At 33.8% G+C, this 23,167-nt stretch overlaps 2 protein-coding genes across 11 annotated transcripts in view; both read right to left on the bottom strand.

The window, feature by feature from the left end:
- Window positions 1-640: 640 nt before the first annotated feature.
- On the bottom strand, window positions 641-15,309 carry LOC145972835 (uncharacterized). Its single transcript, XM_083101824.1, has 5 exons — window positions 15,045-15,309; window positions 8,834-9,291; window positions 6,631-6,696; window positions 5,842-5,996; window positions 641-5,534 (listed from the first exon to the last, which is right to left on the bottom strand). The coding sequence occupies exons 2-5, from the start codon at window positions 9,141-9,143 to the stop codon at window positions 5,244-5,246; spliced, it is 822 nt and encodes a 273-aa protein (XP_082957950.1). The 5' UTR covers window positions 9,144-9,291; window positions 15,045-15,309; the 3' UTR covers window positions 641-5,243.
- A 4,006-nt stretch (window positions 15,310-19,315) lies between these two features.
- Window positions 19,316-23,167, bottom strand: part of LOC145973252 (growth factor receptor-bound protein 14) — a 241,651-nt gene continuing 237,799 nt past the window's right edge. For all 10 annotated transcript variants that reach the window (XM_083102500.1, XM_083102502.1, XM_083102501.1 and 7 more), the window contains one exon: window positions 19,316-22,896. In XM_083102500.1, the coding sequence (XP_082958626.1) occupies window positions 22,627-22,896 (270 nt within the window). In that variant the 3' untranslated portion in view covers window positions 19,316-22,626. The remainder of the gene's footprint in view (window positions 22,897-23,167) is intronic.

Genomic DNA, 23,167 nt, shown 5'->3' with positions numbered 1-23,167 from the left:
TCTCGGTAAAAATATCTTTAAAATAAAATCATGCCTCAAGTTATACTGTTAAAAATTATAATAAAAATTATATATTAATAAAATTTATAAAATTATATATTGACATTTTTTAAATAAAATAGAAGCAAAAGAAACAGTAATTGAGGAAATAGAAGAAAGGTGACTTCAGTGATTTCAAGATCTTTTAAGAATGTCTGAGGACAAATAGCCACAGAAGATATTCCGAGATATCACAAGAAGGAAGAAGTGTGACAGATATCTATGATTTTAGGACGAGAAAATGCGATGACGATTCGTTTCAACAATTTGTGATCTCGAAGAAGAGGATATGAATGGAGAATACACTGAATAGAAATGCATAGTAATTAGGAATGAAAAGATAGCTTGCAGCTGTATAAAACTCGCTAATAAGAATAACACATTTTGTATAATTGTTATATTTTATAAATCAATATATAAAGCATTAAGCATCAAAATATTGTTATAAAAATTGCAAAATAAAATAATATAAAAAATATTTATTATATCAAAATGAAACATTTTCGAAAATACATAAAAAAAGGAAAAGAATATTTGAGAAATATTTTGCGAAACCTATTTTTCGACCTTAATGCTTTATACGTAGATCCTTCAGAAAAAACTCAATTTCGTATTTTATTAATTCTATAGATACATCAGCAATTAAATCTTTAGTTACTTAAAAAAAAATACTTTGACGAGTATCAAAGATCAATTTATTGTTAAGTATATTAATAATATATAATATAATACTTAGAACTATTTTAATACATAAATATCAAAGAAAATAATCGTAACATCATCTTTTTCGATAGATTAATCTGATCAGAAGATTTACTAGAATTAAACATTAGAGAAATACTGTAATCTTTCAATGTAACATTCGAAGATAAAATGAATCTCTTATTCCATTTTCATTATTATATTGATATCTCTTTATTTACAAGAAGTGTGCTGTTTCGTAAAAATATTTTACCGTATTTCTCTGAGTAATTAAGATCAATTAATAACGCCAAACGTTTATAATTAACATGAAAATTGCGGCATCAGAAACATGTAATTAAAAACGCACACACTCACTCTTTTGAAAGCGATATAACAGTAAAATATCCAACATTCGGAAGGTATAAATATGTCTCGACATTAACACATTTCTAAAAAATGTACAATGTAATATGTATCGATTTTTCTGAACCACTGATATTTATAATAAGTAAAATTCTTCGTACGCATGATATAGTAAAATATTTTACAAATATTAGAACGTTTACAAACTTTATAAAATCGTATTGACAAATCTTAATAATTATAATCGGCTTAGTTTCATGACTAAAGTCAAGCCACAACTTCTTAATTATGTCTTGTGATGCGACGTAGTGGATATATCAATGCTAACAATATTTTTCGAAAAAACGGCACCTTTATACATACGTAAAATATACATATATGTAATTCTAATATATTTCATGTAATATTTTAAATTAGATAGTTATTATTTCCATGAGAATAAAATATTAATTGTTCAAAAAATTGACAATAATTTTCAACATAAATTAAATAAACATGCCCGCATATATATGTATGTATGTATTAAATAAAGTATTTTAAATAAAATTTTGGCACACATGCATTAATCTAAATTAAAAATTTCTAATACAATTAATTTGAATCATTGAAGATTAATATTTTACGCATGTATGTAGGTCGTTATTTCTGAATTATATTATTTACATTAATAAGTACAATATTATCGCGCATAATTACAATATTTTCTATATTATAAATATATTTCAACGCTCAAAACATTCGTCAAAAGGCACGCCGTTAATATTTTTTTATTACATTTATCTCAGAACATGCTATTGTTTTAACACTACATTCAAAATAATTCAAATACATCTGCACATATTCCGCTAAAAATAAAGTAAAAAATTTCATTGTTCCTGTAACAAAGATAATGTTTCAATATACTAAAATAATAATAACAAATATGTTTTCAATATTTTCTAAAATGATTTGAAAGATTTAGAATATTAAAAGCAATATGTGTTGATCATAAAAAATCGGCTATTATCATATTGATATGTATGTACATAATATTGAATCTTTCCGTTATTATTATAAAACAAAATAAAAAGACCACATTTCTCGCGTTTACTAATATAATTAATAAAATAATTAAAACTAAATAAAAATTGAAGTACATTGGAAGAAAAGTTTGAGAGAAGCTTATTTATAAGATTTTAAACTATCGTCATTTTTAATTTTTATCCTTTTTAATTTTTGATCTTGATTACACTTACAACAGGAAAACGAGAAATTTCTTTGTATCTTTTTAATTAAATCTATCAACGCGGAGAAAACAGAAACTTAAAAGACTATCCGCTATATTTACAATTCGAAAACTTAAGACTAGGAGCTGCCTCTGGGCAAAGTTAATATCTTCGTTTCTGGAAGACGTTGATACACCTTCGAAAAGTGAATCAAATAGTGAAGTGAGAATTGCGCCTAGTGTATGAAATTATTGCTAATTCGCTAATAGCTAAGAATGATGAACTAATGTATAGATGATTAAATCTAAGGTCAGTGGTGTCTGCGAGACATAGGCGAAGTATTTTATGTTTTTTTCATATAAACAAATATATACGGATGGAAAAAGAAAAAGCGTGGAATCTGCAGGCTTGTTAGATCTCCGCGCGTTACAGTTTCGCGTCACCTGCGCATCGAGGAGGAAGTAAACTTTTCTCCTTTTTTACAATGTAATAGTTTGTTTTTATATTATTAATCGCGCTGAGGAAGGATCAAAAACGATCTAAAAACATTCGTTATTTTTGTAGCTTTTAGATTTAAAATAAACAACAATCAATAAGAAGAAAGTGTTGTTTCTTCCCATGCGCCCCAACTACTGCGCTGTGGCTCTTATGCCAATTTTGATTTAATTTTTATAAATATATAAACATAAATTTTTCGATTAATTCGATTATTGAAACCATTTTTAAAAATTTCGTTTAAATTTTTTTAAGTTATAAAATCAATGAATACAATCTATTTGAAATTCGAATTAGAATTGATTTTCAATTTACAAGAATATTATTTGATTATTTCCTAAAAAAATATACATAAAAAATGTTATTATATACTTAATTTGCCATCTTTCATGTAAATTAATTTTTATCTAATATTGTACAAATTTTTAATTAAAATTGAAATTTATTTCAAGAATTATTAATCATAAAAACTTTTTTTATTTTGAGCATTTTTTTCGTTTATTCATTACAACTGAGCACTTTCTCCCAATGGATAAACGTAAAAAATTCCACAGGGAGCAAGCGATGTTTGAGCGCATTTATTTTGAGCAAATTTTTTATATTTCATGCAAAATTCTATTTCCAATAGTAACATTAAAATTTTGAATATTTTTTAAGTTAACAAACCACGTAAATATTTTTAAAATTTTTTCAAAATTATAGCAAATTAAGTAAAATAGTACACTTACATGCATTTCATTAAAATTATTTGAACTATGTTATCGGGCTTTAGAAACATTAGAATGTGTCTTAAGCGTTGGCTCTCGTTGGTTCGCGATAAAATTATTATCGATCTCCCTTCGCGTCCTCGCGTGCAACGTCACTGACCTATGCAAAGTGCGCCTTGCATGCACACATTTGCTCGAAAGGCCTTTCATGGACGGAATGGCTGATAAGGATGCGATTCTCTCTTAAGATATTTACTAAGTACTTATCATTAAATAATATATGAATGCACTCTATGCATAATTTGTAAACAAAAATTTGAGCGTCGATTTTTAATTCGTGCTATTGATATCATTTTAACGACTGTGTAATATGCATTGTGAAAGAGCAATTGTAAAAATATTTTAAATGTTCGCTAGTGCTTCTCGCTATATATTATTAGAATAACTATTATTTAAGGTAACTATAAACTATTAGGATAAGAAAATTCGATATAAAAAAGACGATAAGTATCAAAAAAATGTCGAAAAGCTATTTTCGTAAATATATTCACTTAGAAAATTTTGAATTTGCATTGATGCACAATGTCTTTACTAACAAGAAGATAGTTATAAAAGATGTCGAAAGAAACTCAATAAAAGAATAACTTTAAATAAAGGAGAAAATAATTTTAAGGCACTTATAATCTTTTTTATAGCGCGCGGAGGTGTTGGTATTGCAATTTCGTTGAAGCTGCTTCACCATAATGACAGTAGCTTAAAACCAAGAGTCGACGAGATTGCACTCCGCGCATCTGTGCAAGTCTCGCGAGCATGTCGCGTTAATCGTGTTAAATGTTAATTAAGTCACACAGCCGCACGGTTCGCGGAGGCGTGATACGCATTCACGAGTCACTCCAAACTTACGGTACTATGTTATAATTATACAAGTAATTAGAGCGATACTCACAATCTCGACCTATAAACATAATGCGTTGTTATAATGCAAATGTTGCTTTTCTTCTTATTTTAAATGTAACTTAGAAATGTAATTTGGAAAAATAGTAGAAAACAATCACATACGTTATATATTTCTAAGTTTTGATTAAGATTGATCATTAATATGAACCCATTCGCTTCATGACTCGATATTTAATGATTCAGAGATTATTAGGAAGAAAATAATTATGAATAATTATTCTATGCGAGGCTGTGGTTATTCATAGAATATCAATCAACTGTGAATATCGCTCTTAGCAAATCCTTAAAGTACATAGAAAGAGTCGCGCGAGCATTTAAGAAAGATCAAGTGACGATGAACGATCTCTGTCATTTGATCGTTCTTTACTCTATTATGCGTTTACAATATCTCAAAAAATTCTCGCTCATAAAAACGTGAAAAATCTTATAAAATACTTCAATGTACAATTACGAAATACCAAATAGGAGAAATACTAGCCACGTCATATTTCATTCATATATACTTCGCCACATCCTATTTCCATTTTCCTGCTCACTTGAGCCAGAATCATTCAAGGTTCCGATAAAACAATTTTTTTTTAATATTCTGAATATTCGAATATTTTTTTCCTTTTTCAATAAAAACAATTATTATCACAAAGCTTGTTCCAACTTATTTCGCAGCGGAACTTTAAATTGTGTTTTTTTACACGTACAAATATTTTCATTTCCTTTTAAAATCTGTTTCGATATAAAATCGAGAAAAATCTTACGCGTATCTTTTCATGTTCTGTTAAATGCTAAATCTGTAATCTTAAAATGAGCTCTCGTGAACTTTTGTTCTAAGCTGCGCGGTTTCTGGACTTGGTGTCATTGCCGGATTATCATACGCATAATCGAGAGTGGTGTCCTCGCTGGCACATCGCCGTGATAGAGGAGTACTCGTGGTATTCGGTGTAGTGCTATTCCCATTACTATTACTACTACTATTCTCGGTAATCTTGGGTTCTGATTCAACTGTGGCACTTATGCTTGGTATAGTCAATTTGAGACCATTTTGTTTATTCACAGCTGCCTCGATGTCGTCTTTATTCTTATTGGCTACCTGCGAAATTTAAATCAAAGTACTTGCAATTCGCCTCGCGCAAAAACACTTTAATAAATTCGTTAAGATAAACATTCATTGGCTTTAGAAAGTAGAAATAAAAAGATATGAGAACAATTTTTATTTTTTCTGGTAGAGAATTTATATATTTTAATTCAATTTTTTTAATTATTTAGCTAAATTTTAATTTATTTCTATCTTCTTCTTCAGAAGAGTTCATTATATCTAAACGTTTAATACAAACGAGATTGTCGTAGCAAAACTATGAATTTTTTGAAAAAATTCATTTTTATAGATCACATCTTACCTTCGCGAGCTTCTTTCTGAATACGGTTCGCAAGGTATTTTGGATCCTTTCCCACCGTATTAAAGTTCTCCCTAGCAGGTACAACATTCCCAATAGTGAGAAGCAGGTCAACGTCGTTGTGATCACGAACCAATTCTGGAATCTTTCCACCTTTTCTATAACAGAAAAATAGGTTTTAGAGAACTAACATACTAAGGGATATATATATATATATATATATATATATATATATATATATATATGTATATATAATGTAAAGGGATCGATTGAATGATTATATAGTATAGTATATTCAACTTATCTCGGGAATCAAAAAATTCTGTGTAACATATTAAATTATTAGAAACATTCTTATAAAGTAGATAATTTAAAATAATATAATTCATAGAGAATTTCTATCATACGAACAGAATTATAAAACGCTTATACGTGCGCTATCATTTTTTTCTAATCACAAATTACGTGAGAGAAGTCGATATGAAATCGCACTTTAAAGTACATATTAAAACTTTTAGATAGTTTTATAAGAAATTACTAAGAAAAAATATGTATACTCTGCTATAAGAAGCTATAAATTTATGCTTGCATACAAATAATTATAAAACCAGCAACAATAAATAATGTTAGATTTCTCTCATAATCATCTTGTGGCAGCCGCGCGAGAATTACGAGTGTATGATGCTTGTGCGAGATTTGCGTCGTTGAAATCTCCGACTCGTCCGACTTCTCTCAAGCGGTATTTCGAGACTAAATTATGCGCATATTCTATTCACACCTGAGCCCACTCACCTCTGAGATCATCGTACCGTCTATTTAAATCCATACGTTCCATATAGCGCTGATCATCAAGATAAACTGTAATCAAAAGCAATCAATAATTAATTAATTATTTCGCTCATTTACATCATATTTCTTAAGCAAACCTTGCCAATGTGCACAAGAGTTTTTACACTTACATTAAATGTACGTTTCATTAATACTAATTCATCAGACATTTACTTAGAAAGCGTTACGGAAAATAATCACATTAGTAACGTTATAAAACTCGAAGATTTCTCCAACCGTGACTGTTATTCTATTGTACGCCAACTGCGTGAAAGGGAAATTCGTAATTATTGTTCGTATGAAAGTCGAATCAATTATATTTTTAGGAATCTGAGTTACAATCCTTAATTATTACTAATGCAACATCTCTTTAATAATTTTATTATAATATCAAAACATACTAATCCATCAATACACAATTTATCAATATTTTGTAAGATGAAAAAGTATGAGAACAGAATATTTTAATGAAAAAATGTATAATCTTTAATGCAAATTTTTAAAGATTAATCTTATTATATATTTTTTGTAAAAATATATATCTTTTATTTTATTTATTTTAAATTCATCATTTTAATATATCAGAATAAGTATTCGTATTTTTTCCATTCCCATTTCTCTTCCCATTTCTTTTCTAACAAATCTATTTTAAAGAAAACTGCATTTCTCCCATAAAATTGATTCGACTTACATGCGATCGATTTATTCATCTTGCACACTTTCATACGCTTCTCCTCGACACTCTCCATTTTTTCTTATTCGAGTCAACGATCTACCTGTCAAAAGGAGCAGGTTCACGTGCGCCTGCGTAAGACAGGAGAGGTCGGTTACGATAGCAACTTGCGATGCAAACAATTCCGACCTACGGTTGACTTACTTGTAGCACGTGGGTGCGCGTAATCGCACTCCCTTATCGCAAATGTAAACGAGAGATGACCCCATTCCAAACTGAAGAAGGACGCAAATGTTATACCTGGGACGGTGAGCTCGCGCGGATCGATTTACAGTCGCAATGGATAAAATTCGCAAGAACGCTTTCGAATTGAAATACGTAGTTTATAATTACGAAATTAAGCCACTTTATCCTGATAAAGTCCAAGAAATTTTATTACATACTATATATTTTGCTCAAGTATCATATAATAATATATTTTAATATTTTTAATTAAAAATAATTATTAGAATAGGGCAATATTTCTAAATAACAGCTATAAAACGAATGTACATCCGAAACAATCTTGTGTTATAATTATCTCGATTACTTATTTAGATACAAAAGAATTGATCCCTGTCGACCTAATAGCTCCTATTTCATAGAACATTTTTACTAAAACGTTCGGTGCGAGAATTTGTACATAAGTCCGACGCGAGTTTACCGACATAACGTAACCGGACACCGTAACGAGGGTTCTCAATGGAGAATCTGTCGGGCGTCCATGGGGCCAATGAAACTCCACACGGACTATTTCGCTACGACATCAAATCCCGTCACGCAAAGGAGCATCCTTTGATGTAGAGGCAAAGAATTTCATTCTACGCGCGTTCCCCGACGAGGAGCGAAGCCGCGGTTTCTCCTACCTGTCGGAGCATGAAATACATCTCCCCTTCCTCACCGCGGAACCGACGCTGAATCCCAAGCAGGAGTAGAAGGGAAAAAAGAATGATATAGAGAAGGGAATGAAAGAGGCTGAAAGAAAAAGGACGACGGGAAAAGATGGAAGGGAGGAAGAAAAGAAGCTAGGTGACTCATCGACCGCGTTCGCGTGTGGGAAGTCGGTAGGGATAGTCAGGTGCAAAGTCAACGGACCCAGGTTGGCTCGACAGAGGTGAACGATGGCACCGCGTATTGCTATCCGGTTTCCCGTACGCATGTTGATTTGTATGAAAACGAAAAACCGGAACGATGCGATATGTAACTGGTTTTGAATAGAAAGAAAAAAGTTGACCGACTTATAAATTCAAGTTCACGAGATATAAGTCAAAATATTGTCAAATATTAGAGTCCGATATGATCTTAAAGTTTGAATATTTTTAATGATTTGAATAATATTTGATTAGCTAGGAAACCCTCTTTGCGATGAATTTGAATGTTAAAATGAGTGATGATAGTCTTTTTTAATCCGTTCAAAATATCCGGTCGTATATCGATGCTGCATCTATTACTCACCTTGACAAGCTTTTATGCATTCTTCTAGTTGGTAATTGTGGCTGTTCTTGTCGCACACGACCGCACAGGGTCTACAGTGCATGTCGAAATCGCTGCAATATTCCGACGCATTGCAATGTTTCTCGCCACATTTGACACCCTGAAAATCAGGATCGGCAAGCGAGACATCGGCCAACACAATAGCAGCTATCACCAGGAATCTCATGCTGTTTACAATCACATCCGGAAACATTCGGTTAAGATAATCCCGGTTCGATGCGCGATGGACTTCGTTGAAATGATCAACCGGCTTGGCGCTCTGCTCTCGCATCCGTTTTATAATTCTTCTTTTTTGCCTTTCTCCTTCTCTCGAATCACAGATTTAGGACACGATCGTAATTCGTCCCGCAATCGATTCTTGCGGCGATTCTTAACGGCACTCGAACGGTATGCCTTGAGCAGGCTTCATACTCGTAGTGCTAAAAATATTATTATTATATATTTATTATGTATTATATTATATTTATTATATTAGAGCCGAAATTTATAAAGAAAAAACAAAGAAACAAAAAATAAATTTACACATGTATAGTATTATATAAATGAAGGACTGGTAGTATAACAAGATAAATTAACAAAATTTCTCGTTTTTGTATTATGATACTTTTTTATGATATGTTTTTACATATGATGACTTAACTTGTAAATATTAAGAAAAATCGATTCGACCGTATTTCTACTAAATAATTTTGTGAAAATATAACTTGGTATACATAGTATTTCGAAAGAAAATGCATATTTATTAAGCATACTTATTACTTAGCAAATAAGTAAATACTGACGGTTGAATAATATATTTTCAATATAATAAGTCATATATATTCAATATATATTCAATATAATATAATAAGTATTCAGTATAATAGATTTTCAAAATACGTTGACGAGAAGACGATATAAGAATCAGAGAAAAACATGTTGATAACAATCGAGTCAACAAGTAGAGTCCGGATACTTAAATCATATAACCTCGAGTAATATATATGATTTAATAACTTGAAAAGTTCTCAAGTATTTTTCAACTGCCATTAAAATGAAAATGATTCTCAAGCATAAGAAGTCATATTTTTAATCTCTAATTTCTTATAAATTATTAGGATCAAATAGTTACAAATTACAGTAAATATATAATAAGCCGAAACAATAATAGAAAAGGCTAAAGACCAAAGACGTTAGATATTATAATGATATTTAAAGGTTTTAATGAAATAGTAACGGACATAATTAAAAGATTTTTTATTTTTGAGTAATTCATGTAATTTATGTCCATTTGTAATTTATGTACCATTAAAACTTTTAAATATCGTTATAACGTCTTTGATTTTTAGCCTTTTCTATTATTGTTTCAGATTGTTTACCATACAGACCAATTTACTTTTTTGTTTCTTTTAATACATATAATAAGTATGTATTTTATTTCTGATAGAATTGTACGTTAATTACAAGTTTATAATTATATTTTACAAACGGTTTTAATATGATCATTTATCAATTTAAGCTGTATATTTAAAAAAAATACTTGTATATAATATACGTGCATATAATACATGCCATAATTTATAAATTTTATTTTGCGCAACTGTTAAAAGAAAAATCTTATCTTTACATTTAAAAAATAACGGTCTAATTCCTTTTAATCTAATTTCTTCCGATAAAAAATCTGAAAATTTCAAATCGATATATGTGTAATATGGATATATATTATAGATTCTTATTTAGATCACAGTACGATTCAAATCGAAGATTCGAAGAGACTCTCTTCTCTCATCTCTTTTTAAAGGCTAAATGTATTTCTCATTCCGTTGATTACACTCGATAACGTCTGCCATTTCAGAGATGTCTACAAAGTGCGTTACGTATCATCTCTACGTTCGAACACCTGTGTTAACGCACATACACGGGCCCGGATGTATCGAAGTGGCCTCCGATGTCGCGCAAGATATTTTCGCGGCTCCTACCGACAACCTCATTTTATTATCACGTCGCGGACTATGTTTTGTAAATTATTCGCGGTCTGCTACGTTGTTTTCTTCAGAGAGTCACATATTTTTCCGATTACGTAATATATTCGCGCTCTACGCGACGCAACATATATCTTAATAACGTATATTTAAAACTATGATTACGATGATAGAAATATAAAAAAATTGCGGCGTATAAAGAAGTGCTTATACATATAAATTTAAGAAAATGATTAAATTGAAAAATAATAAAACAGAATAATATAAAAGTGCGTATACCTTTATGCGTATAAAGAAGCAGTACGATTGTCTTTTCGAAATAAAATATAACGCGAATAATGAGAGACTAATATTCTCAGGGCCGCGTCGTATCGCGTTAGTGACTCATTCTTCGTATCAAACAGCGAGGTAAACGTTTACTTCGTGCCATTTTCTACGTACATACCTTAGTGAAGCGAAGGAAAATTATCCGCGACAGCGACTTTCGATCGAAGTCGTAAAGGCTGAACTATATATTTTGACTAATCAAAATATTTTGTTATGTCGTGTTTTTGTAAACACGTACTTTTTTAGCGTTTTGTACTAGTATTTTCAATTCTTTTAAGCAGAATTCTGCAATTAAGATTCGATGTAATAATAGAGGATGTAACCTATTTCTTTAGAAATTTAAGGAAATTAATCGAAATTTAGTTCTTAATCAAACATTTTAAATCTGAATTTAAATTGTATTTAACTTTTTGTGAAATTAATTGTTCAGTTGTTTGCAACTCATACAATTGTAAAATGACTGCTACCTTGAACAATATGTTATGATTGATAACATGGTAATGTTTAATATTTAAGTAATATGCAGCGATCAAGTTATTTTGGTTTTTTTACCGAGAGCTCGAAAGATGTACGTGCCTTTCCTTACGTTATATTATGACATATCGCGTGCTTTTAGGGCACATCCACGCCATTTAGTTACCGGATACTATATATTTTCCATAAACCTCACTCGTGATCACACGCGAATATATGTCGTAACGCAAGTTGCAATGTGCACCAGTGAGCACCGTGGTACATCTGGTACCAAATGCATACAATGTGTCAGACAATAGTTTAGGGTGTTGCCTAATGTTGTATTGTGTAACAAATGGAATTTGAATGAGAATAGCATAGTCTCGAATGTTTGTCGAGTGAAATAAAACGATGGTCTTATACGAATTATTTAAAAACTACGAGCAGAGTTTAAAAACCGGTACATATTTATTATAAAAAAGTTCCCTCAGCTTTTTATTATAAAAGAAAATTGAAAATCTTATATTTCGTTTCTCTTATACTATTTTATATAGATTATTACATATTTCTCCGAAAGTAAAGTTATGAAAAATTGTTTTCTGCTAAAAAAAAATGTTATGTCCAAGGCTTAAAGAATACCGACAAAATTTTTAATTTAATAGTTTTTCATATAATAGATATTTCATATTCGAAGAAATGGTGCATGATTTGTAAACCTATCAATCGTTACATAATATACGTGCAAAAAAACCTGCGCTGGCTCTTATTGCCTTATTCCTTCCATATATCTATTTTCATATAATAGTTTTACATGACTAATTTTAAGGGGAAAAGTTGTTGATGTCGCACAATTTAAAATTTCACACATAAAATATTAATATGTATTAAAAACTTTTATAATATTTATATATAAAATAAATCTATTTTTCACTAAAAATTTCATCAGTTATAAGTATCAGGTATCATTAATTGCTATTAATGTTATAAATTCATGCTTGCACTTCGAAAAAATGTCAATGACAATATTTGTATCAAACAATTGAGAACAAGTTTTACTTCCTACGTAATATCGTCATTCAATATTAATTCAACAGTTAATTATCGTATTCTATGTAAACTCGCAAGTCTACTTTTCATTAGTAGCTGTAAAGACTCGAGTCTGTTTTTCATCCCGCAATAACGGAAAGCATCGCTAACTGCTCTCGGCGAGTGGATTCGGCGACGTTCGCCGAGGAAAGTCCGAATAGAAGTCAGAGGTAGGCATTGAACGCGCCAGAGGCAGTCTGAACGAAGGAATGTTGTCCGACTGGTTCACGAAGAAGGCTTTTACGCATGGCGAAACATTACGGGTCGAACGCGTCGTCGATACTCGTACGCTCGAGCTATAGCCATGATCGATGAAATGAATCATGAATCAAAAAGTCGTGTTTCGGATATTAATATAATATTACACGATATGTAAAATGATTGCATAATCGAGGAACCGAATGCAGCATAAGCATCAACTTATGCGTAAATTTTATTTTCGATATCTTGGACTTTCCCTCCGAATTTGAACCAGATTTAATGTCAACTAGTTAATAAGAAATATCTTAAAATTGACCCTAGATTAATCGTCCGTAATTTCGATCTTAGAGATTAATTCGACAATCTTCTGGACTTCTCGAGTTTTACGATCTTTTGTGACTTGTGGACTTTGTGATTCGAAAACATAAACGAGATAAGAAGATCGTCAATCAAATTTCTTGTAAGTTAAGAAATTGCAAATACTACTATAATTCAGCCACGTGACTCGGTTGTTCTAATTAAAAAGAAACTGACTCATATCGCCACGTACTCGGTATCTCGTTTCTTGTAACATCTCTCGCTGATTGATAACGCTACGCAACATGCAGCTTTACAGTCACGTTATTTACGTCAGAATGAATATTGTCGCGCGCGAAAAGACGCGTCACCATCTTCTCACATGCGCGGTCATCTTCCTTATGACGAAACATCGTAAATCACTGCGGAAGCATTCACAGTCTCGAAGAAATCACGCTCGCGGTTCCCCGTTTCCTATTTCTCAGGTAATCAACACGCGGTGAAGTAGAACAAACGTTACTCATTGTCAGACATTGCTGTCCCGTATAATTACCTACTAATTAGCCGCTCATTATGAAACTGTCTAATTGTCGGTTCAGATATTTTCAGACGATTTCTTCATGCAGATTGCAACGGTAGGACGTCACGATACTCATTGATTGTGATTGTGATGTCCTTGCGCGAGTAAGCGAGCTCGTATAATGCATATTTAACGAGTTTTCGGAAAGCATAGTCTAATACCGGAAATACACGTACATTATTGGAACGTTATATGGGGCGATAAGCGATATAAACGCTTGAACTATAAGAAAATACTAGAAAAGAAAAAGAGAAATCGCCGGATTCTTCGAGCGTTTCAAATCGATTATTTCTTAAGAGAAAGTTTTTTTTGATTGAATATTATGATCTTTCGTAATTTATATTACACATTTGCTAACTAAATACTGAAATATTTAAAATACTATCGAACCGAAATCTTGAAGTTCTATAAAATTTAGAATTTTATCTTAAAATAAGATAAAAGTTAAGATTTCACTACTTTTGTATTTATATTACATTTAGATTTATATTTATACATTTAATAATTATATTTCAATTCATTTTAACAATAATAGAGACTATTTATTTTATCTGATATTAAACAACAATTTTGCAAGGAAAACTTGACTCGAAATTTAGCAACTTTTGTCCCAAACATCGTGAAAATCCTAACGTATGGTACCGGCGTTTCCAAGCAGCAAAGATCAATATTCGCGTAGAGAAACAACGGATCGATGTCGCGATAAATCGTGAAATTATCACGACACACAAGTTCATTCGTCTTATCTGCAACTGTGATCGTTAAAGTCTCCGCGGATTCTCCTTACACCGTCTTCCAACTGCACATTACGAAATATATTCTACGCTCTTTGAATATACGCACTTTATTATTGCTTCTAGCTTGGTAATCGGATTCTCGCGCATCTAATGACAATGATAAACTCGACGACAATCGACTGACAACGATATTTTTTCTCAATAATAACAATATACGCGATCATATAAGCGCGAAATTAAAAGCACTCGCTTATATATATATCGAAAAGTTACCAAAATCAGAAAAGAAATTCTAATTTAAGAAATTTCTTCTTATTTAAGAAATCCTAAATCATCGGAATATTTTTCAGACATCTCTATCGTATCTTAGATACATCCTGGATTCTTTGGTTTTTCTCTGATTTAATTTTAAAATTGCAAACTTTCTGCATTAATTTTCAAGAAGATGACAAAAGACAATTTACGTGTAACTTTTTTTTGCATAATTTTATAATCGAGAGAAATCGATGACGAGAGATCCGCACGCTTACCGAGGTCATCCGTATAATAATGCAATCCGCATCGCGCGCGCGCGCACGCGCGCATCCAACGCACGCACCCACGCACAATCACGCGCGATGCACTGTAACGTCGTCGAGTTCCTGCATCGCGGAAAATACAAACGCGCACATGCAAATGCGGTGAAAAATAATCGCGCACTATCGACGGCTTTCCGCGCTTGACTGTCGATCGCACGAACGTCAAACCGAAGCGAGTCTCGGTGGCGGCGAGTCCAGGCCTCAGGTTCCCTGTAACTCCCACCTTTCTCTCGGAGAAGTCGGAGCCATTTCGTCCCCTCCAGTCGGCGCACCTGTGCCTCTCTTCCCCTCACGCTCCCGCTCACCTAGTCCTCCGCATCTTTCCCCCTGCGTTCCATTGCTTCTTTTTTTCTTACCTGCCATTTACCTGTTGCCAGCTTGCGCGCGCATTCGCATTGACGTCGGGATACCGTGGCCGATACCGTGGATGGCAGGCACGTGTTGACGTGTACACAAGCACGTGACCCCCGAATTACAAAACAAACGCATCCTTATAGGGAAACCGATAGGACAAAGGCGCGATCTTTATATTCATTCCTTTACAATCCCTTTCTCTTTCTTGGAGGAATACAAGTATATTTCTTTAATGTAAAAAAATAGATGGATTAATCACAAATTCATAACATCATTATTTGAGAACAGGATTTTGACATGAGATTGAAAAATCATATAATTATCTATGTTATGAAAATAATTTTAAAACGTTTAATTGTGTTATTATTAATACAGGATATTTCTTAATAAGTACGAAAAATTTTAGGAGATGATTCTTTGCCGAAAATTAAGGAGGATTTTACATAAACGTATACTCCTACACCTTCCCTGTGGAGTAAAAATTAGGTTTTTATTTTTTTCTCATTTGAAACAAGTTAAAGAAATAAAATTAGGTGAATATTTTCTACTAGTAAAAAGGTTATTTATTAATATTTTTCTTAGTCTCCAGTATTGTTATAAGGGGATGAAACTAGCAATCGCTATTCAATTTTTTATTAGAACTTTTTAATGTTTATATGAAAAACCTCCCTTAATTTTCGGCAAAGAATCATCTCCTAAAATTTTTCACACTTATTAAGAAACACTCTGTATATGTAAGATAAATGTAATATTTGCCATCGATGAAATTTCTTGCAAAATGAGATAAATAAAATAGTATCGTAGACATCGGGATAGTAAAGGTGCACCGCAGATGTAGTGGGATGACGACATACATATTTATTGCGTATTAAATGTTCATACAAAGATATAACAATGACTCTCGCGTATTCGCGGCGCTACGGGTGCTAACATTATTATTGCGGATTAATATTGTTGTTTCGGAGGAAACGAGTTATTATTGCGCATAAGAAGGTTGATTGCGTAGGAGGGACGATTTGTCGGGCGGGAGGTCGATATGTCGAACTATTTGGTGCTGTCGCTTCTGCTTATATACGGAACGGATATTGCGAGTCGTGGCGAATCGTTCTCGAAACGATAGCGCGTTTCGACAACTAGAAAGGCGAGAAACCTCGCGGCTTCGCTTCGATCGTCTTCGACTCTTCTTCGTTAGAGTTTCGGTATTCGCGTTGCACGAGATATGCGTGAGTGAGAGCTATTTAAAAAATTCTAATTGTAAAAAAAAAGATTCTAAAACCTCACACGACACCCCTGGTTGAGTATATTACTCACTGACCATAGGTACCCGCCGATTTCATCGCACTAATGTGTTGGTCCCTATAATCATTGAAGATATACCCAGCGCGTTTTAGCCCTCCCAATCATTTGTATATATCACTATTAAAACCATGGCGTGCGAACGTAACCGAATGGTCAGAAAATCTCGGTAAGACCATGGGTACCAAGAGCACTTCCAAAAATCTTTTTCAACCAGGGACGTATATTCGCGATACGGACGACGGGGATTCAGAGAATCGATGAATGATCGAGGGGGGAAGAGAATGAGGACGGTGATGACTCGTAATGAACGGAAACGACTTGCTACTTCTCCGCCATCCTCGCGAGCGGATTCTTTCTTTGAAAAATCTCTAATCGTGTCCGGTCCCGTTTCTCTGACAAAGATGAACACCTCTACGATAATTTGAGCTAGGTCCGGTAATTTGTGCGTTTGTTGTTTTTGATCGTTCGTGGCTTCTCTAACAAATAATTGTCGTGAACACCCTGTATAAAGTATTCTCTGCTGTTTTCGCTCTTGTCTTTCTCATGTTTGTAACTGAGAACACAACGCGGATTTCTTTTTTCCTTCTTCGTACTGTTTCAAAGTGTGGTCGAAACATATAGATATTTTAATGTGCGTCCGTTAATATCGATTGATACACATTCTATTTGTTAAACTTGATAAACTGCATCGGGCGCATCCGGCGCGCCATATTTACGCACACAATCATGCACACGCAATGACACACTTCTTTTTGTTCGATCTGCCTCCATCTCGAGTGAATTTTTCTCGGCTGAAACGTTCCCGTGGAAATATACAACATTATAGCTGGCCTATTTCCAGTCCGTGAACACATCACTCGCTGACCACAGGTACCTCAGGTTGTCATACCTGTCTATGGTTCCTGCAACCATTGAGAATGCCCCGGCGATTGTCCATTGTCGGAACATCAGTCCCTTTGATTATCTCAGCACGAGTCGTTGGATAAAATGAATTAGATAGAGCGAAACAAGTTAGTAAAATAATAAATTGTAGATTTTGCACGTAATATCTAAATAAATTTTTACTTTTGTTCTTTAAATATCTATGTAATTGTTACATATTATTTTTTAGTATCCAATTATTCTTTAAAACGAATATTTAATTAGAATATCTAAAAATTAAAAATAAAAATGCTAGCGATGATAGATAACTACATATCATATTCAATTTATCATACCCGACGACTCGTCACAAGTGACTATATTTGAATCATCCCTTACAAGGGTGTAGTAAGGATATTTTCGCGAATTTTTCACACAACTATAGCAATCATTTTATATGTACACTCTCTTTCACTCTACGCGCATTCGTTTGCGGTGCACGTCCGTCGTGAATCGGGCGAACGCAAGATCGCGATTGATTATTATTATTATTATTATTATTATTACGATTGTTATTTGTGATCAGCGAACGAAGAGCGTATGATAGTAGTTTCATTATATATATTTTGGACGTGATTGCGAAAAATCTTCGCGTTAGATTCCTATTATTTCGTATTATTTTCTCATCACGAGACGATTCTACTAGTGTGTCGTCAATATGGACTAGTGAGTAGTTTTTACTTTCTATACCCGGGTACCCACTTTTGTTCACGAAATTAAATAAGAATTCGTGAAAGGTTTCTTATTTAAAATTATTTGCAACACAACATTTTAACTTAGAAATATCGACAGCAAATTTACAACATCAAGAACTTGAATTCGTTGCATTTAAAATTTTATCGAGTAATCTTGAGACTTGCTTTATAATAAAGAAATATATGTGTCTAAAAAATTGTGTCTTTTGAATCTACTGTAAATTAAATAATAAATATAATAATATCGAGTGAGCTCAAAAAAAGTAAAATCCATTCACACACATCTCTCGCTTTTTCTCCCATCGAAATACACTGTCGACAGATAAGTAATCCGACGGTGATATACATAATTATCGTATTACACATGTATGTTCTACGATTAAGCTGCCTTTGCATGTTGTAAATTGCACGAGAGTGCAACAGCAAAAAGCCTGGCCGGAACTTGTACGTTTACAGTTTTTTTCCTTTCTCGACTTTAGGTTTCCATTAAATATATGTTCGTTCAGATCTTTATTTCGCTCGGTCAGCGATCTAAAATTTAATCTGTGTACTGCTTTGATGTATACAATCGAACTCGTGCGATTGATTGAGTTTGAGCCAACACAGGATCGAACTCTGCATCGGAATATTCGCTTGTCAGAGTGATATAATGTGAGTTTCATCAACGTCTGCGGGTAATTCGATCGCATACGCAAGCACGAGTGTGGACGAGTTTAGTTCCTTGTGACAACGTACTTCAAGTTGTGGCCATAGCTTTCACAAAGAAGAAAGGCAAAATAATCTCTCGAGGGAATAGACGGATAAAATAAATTATTAACTTACGAATAATACCCGCCAATAACATTTAATAATGAAATAAATTATTAAAATATAATGTATTACGAAAATAAAATGTAATGTAAATGAAACAAAATATACTGTCCGGGGATAGAAATAAAAACACAATAGTAAACGTTCCGTTACCTGATCAGTTTATTGTTCTTAACAGACGTCGATGAAATTCGCACAGAACTAATTTGCGTTCTCTTATTTAGGTTCAGTCTTCACAGACCACTGCGTTTGCCGTATTCGTGACTACATTAATACAAAATATATTTTATTATAATTTATATAGTTAATTATGAATTAATCATCATAATAATATTTATAGCTTCTTTTACGCTGGTGGTCACGAGAAACTCGGCATTTGTCTCGTTTTCCGTTCGGTTCTCGTATTTTAAGGAGAAAGAGAGGGAAGTTTCCGCGCGGTGTCGACTTGAAGAATCAAGATTGATTAACCGCTATCAAAGTTGATTTTCAAATTGTCGACGGTCCACGGGTAGACGGGATGATCGGGATAGGGAAACATGGGATTTTGGCCTAAATAGACATATTTACACGAAAGGCCGAAAGGACAATTTCTTTTCGCGCGATAAGCGTATTCCAAGAGGTAATTTCGTTAATTCGACTTTAACTTGAATTTCGAGAGGGATGGTGGACTTCACGCGAACGGGTCGGGGATGAACACCGGTTTGCAGACCACCGTTCTACAGAAGATTGTTTTTTTTCATACCCATTCACGAAGAATTGGTTATCCTAATATTTAGTTCTATAAAGCGCTACTATTCTAAAATTTAATGCAATTTATGTCAATATTTTTAATGTGTGTGTGTGTGTGTGTGTATGAATGTGTGTCAATTGTTCTGTGTTACATATCTGTATAAGATCTGCACTTCTTCGATTTACTCAAAAAGTACCACTTCAAGAGATGACGCGTATAGGCGCTACATTCGACATTAAATAAATATAGAATCGATGAAAAAATATATTATTAAAAAGTAGATACGAATATAAGGGGCAAGGGCTTGGTACTGTTCTTTCGACGAATTGTAATACATTGCGTAAATAATGTCTATCGCGTCCATACCCTGCACACTCCACAGTTTCTATCGATTCGCTTTTATATCTTATAAGACTTTCACATAATTATTATTTGAAAAACATTATGTTAAAAACTTTTGTATTATAAATCTCTAGAATGCACGACAACGTTCGCATCCGGTGACGCTACACGAACTTCACACCATCGATTTTTTTTCCGCGATCGATAGGTAATATATATCCCGAATACAAAATTAAACTGCATAATTTAGAACATGCATATACATATTATGTATGTATTTTTTTGTATTTAAATATACCTCTCTCTTGTGTTTTATCGCGTGACCAATCTCATCTTCACAACTTCTTTCTCATTCTCCTCCTCATACACACACATATCGTGTTTTTTTTCACTCTATCTCACTCATTCTCTTTCGTTCTCTTATTTCAAAATGTTACGCATTCTTAGCACAGTTTTATAATAATTAATTGAACCTCTCCGAATTCGTATTAACCAACAAATGCCTCACGCAACTGAAACATCTGTAAAATATGAGATCATATATCTGCCAAGGAACACGCTTCCATATCTTCTGGTGCGCGTCACAGTACCACAAGAATCCGCGAGCGTGTTCCTCGGCCCTCAACATTGAGGATCCTTATACTAATCGTATTATACTTCTTAGATTCATTAATGTTATATGTGCTACTTCTCTCCTACTTTATATTGCAGGGAGAATTCGCGTCGCGTTTTGGTTTTTCGCGAATTGTAAGAAAAATTTTGCAAACAAGACACAAGACACCTCTACGAAAAAACATATGTCTTTCTTCTTGTCTCGTTTAATTTTGAACACCTTGGATTCGGGAATAACCATGAATCTCAACACTATTGTTTCCAAACAATCTTGTCTGACAGAGCCTTACAGCTAATGAACGGAATACGCGGACGCTTCATACCTCTCTCCTCTCCCTTATTTTGGTTGAGTCTTCTCTTTTGTCGTCGTCGTCGTCGTCATCGTCGTCGTCGTCGTCGTCGTCAGGCGACAAAGTCGTGTGGTAGACAGTCGCGGTTGACTTTGTCGCGCATTCTCTTTGGGGAAATGAATAAACAAAAGAGACGGTCGATACGCACAATGCGTATAAAAAAAAACGAAAAAAAAGAATAGAAGAGGAGAAAATCACATGTAACTTCAGTCGCATCTTTCTCTCTCTCGCATGCACGCACGCATACACACACACACACGTACATACATACATACACGCGCGCTCATGACATGCATACGTGGAAAGATCAAACTTTATATTCCTCTTATATATTGCTAATTCTCATTACGATATAACTATATCGTAATTCGCGACAGCTTATCTATCCACTTTCTTTCTCTCGCATCCAAATGATGCACATGATGCATCATTATGCATACATACGCGTGAACAATCGCGTTTTTCTCTTCTTCTTACGGAATAACTTTGCGAATGACGATATCTTCGCGCACGATTAGTAATCTAGTCATGCGCGCCATGTTTGTGCAAACGTGGACATGTAGAAAATGAAAAGAAAAAAAAGAATAAAAATGAGAAAAACAAATATATGCTTCTTTGATCGTCTAGACACATTTATCGCTGAAAATGAAAGAGAAATGAAAGTAGTTGAGTCTTTGGGAAAGTCTAGACGACAAGATGGATCCTTTATTACACGACGACTAACATAGTAATGTACGATTAAAACCATCAAAGAGGTTTTCGTTTCCGTGTGAGGATCGCTGTCGGCGGATATCAGCGCCGCGCTACTCTGGACATTATCCGCGTGAGCAGAACAACAAAATGAACGTGAAAAATAAAAATAAAAATAAAACTTCTTGTACCACAGCGATCCTGTGTTTTTTCTCACGGCGATCATATCTTCTTTATTATTATTTCGCCGTCAAAAATTGGTCATTCTTGTTACACGGGTCAGCCGACCCAGTGACGTCGCACACACGCTGCGTTGCTTGCTTATTAAAACAAATCGCGATCCGAGGATGATTCTCAAGCCGCACAATCTCCCCCTTCTTTCCTCTTTTTCTTCTCTCATTCCGTCTTCGCGATAAGACAACCTTCTTCTTTTTCAAGCGTGCTCGAATATCGCCCTGCTACCGATCGCGCTATAAATCCCATTTGTTGTAACTGCATAGACATAGACTCCAGCAACCCGACCGTGTCGAGTGGACATCGCCGCGATTTCCATTGTCGTCACCATTACCATTGTTATCGTTCCCCAGGTGCTTGTTGTTGTTGTTACTGCTGTTACGATGCACCATCACGATGTTGTCGGTGACGGGAACAAGGGGTCCACTGGTGGTGACGCAAACGGTCGACAGACGATCGCCGTCAACAACACTGACGGGTCGCTGGCTGTCCTATACTCAAATGCTGCTCGGTTTGCTGCACGGCTCGGCGACCTTGTCGGTGCTGTTGACTCGCTGGCTGCTGCCCTCAGGCGGCGATGGCGAGGCACCGCCGTCCTCCGGCTTGTGCAGCGGCGGTTTCACCCCATTCTGCACATAGTGGGTCAATCGAGTAGGTAGCGAGCCCGCGTTCAGTTGATAAAACTCGACCAGCTGTAGCAAGTCATAGAACTTGGTCGCCCCCTTGTCGAGAGTATATAACCAACAGTTGCGACGTTCGTCAAAAATCTGAAAGAGAAAATTTGATCAACGTGAAGACTTTAACAACGTTGAAATGTTTAAAAAATATCACAGGATTATCTTTAAAAAGCATATTTCGAATAATAATTTGTAACAAGATTAGAAAGCTAGAGATGAAAAACTATATCAAACTATTATAAAATACTATTTATCGCATTAAATAACACCGATGATATTGAAAGTAGGATATAAAAATAGGATATAGTTTAATAAATACAGTTTAATATGGATTTATTCAAGAAAGTTAATCTGCATAGCA

Source organism: Camponotus vicinus, unplaced genomic scaffold, assembly GCF_025532165.1.
Source record: "Camponotus vicinus isolate PSW18456_S1 unplaced genomic scaffold, iyCamVici1.0 SCAF_6, whole genome shotgun sequence".
Classification (NCBI taxonomy): domain Eukaryota; kingdom Metazoa; phylum Arthropoda; class Insecta; order Hymenoptera; family Formicidae; genus Camponotus; species Camponotus vicinus.
The sequence above is the reverse complement of the archived record's forward strand: the minus strand, read 5'-3'. Positions and strand labels throughout refer to the sequence as shown.

Excerpts from the sequence above, each read along its gene's own strand:
- LOC145972835 (XM_083101824.1), bottom strand. The coding sequence starts at position 9,143 with ATGCGAGAGCAGAGCGCCAAGCCGGTTGATCATTTCAACGAAGTCCAT. Across the intron at positions 6,697-8,833 it reads ATGCATAAAAGCTTGTCAAG|TTTATCTTGATGATCAGCGC; the intron begins GTGAGTAATAGA and ends TTTTGATTACAG. Across the intron at positions 5,535-5,841 it reads TCAGAAAGAAGCTCGCGAAG|GTAGCCAATAAGAATAAAGA; the intron begins GTAAGATGTGAT and ends TAAATTTCGCAG.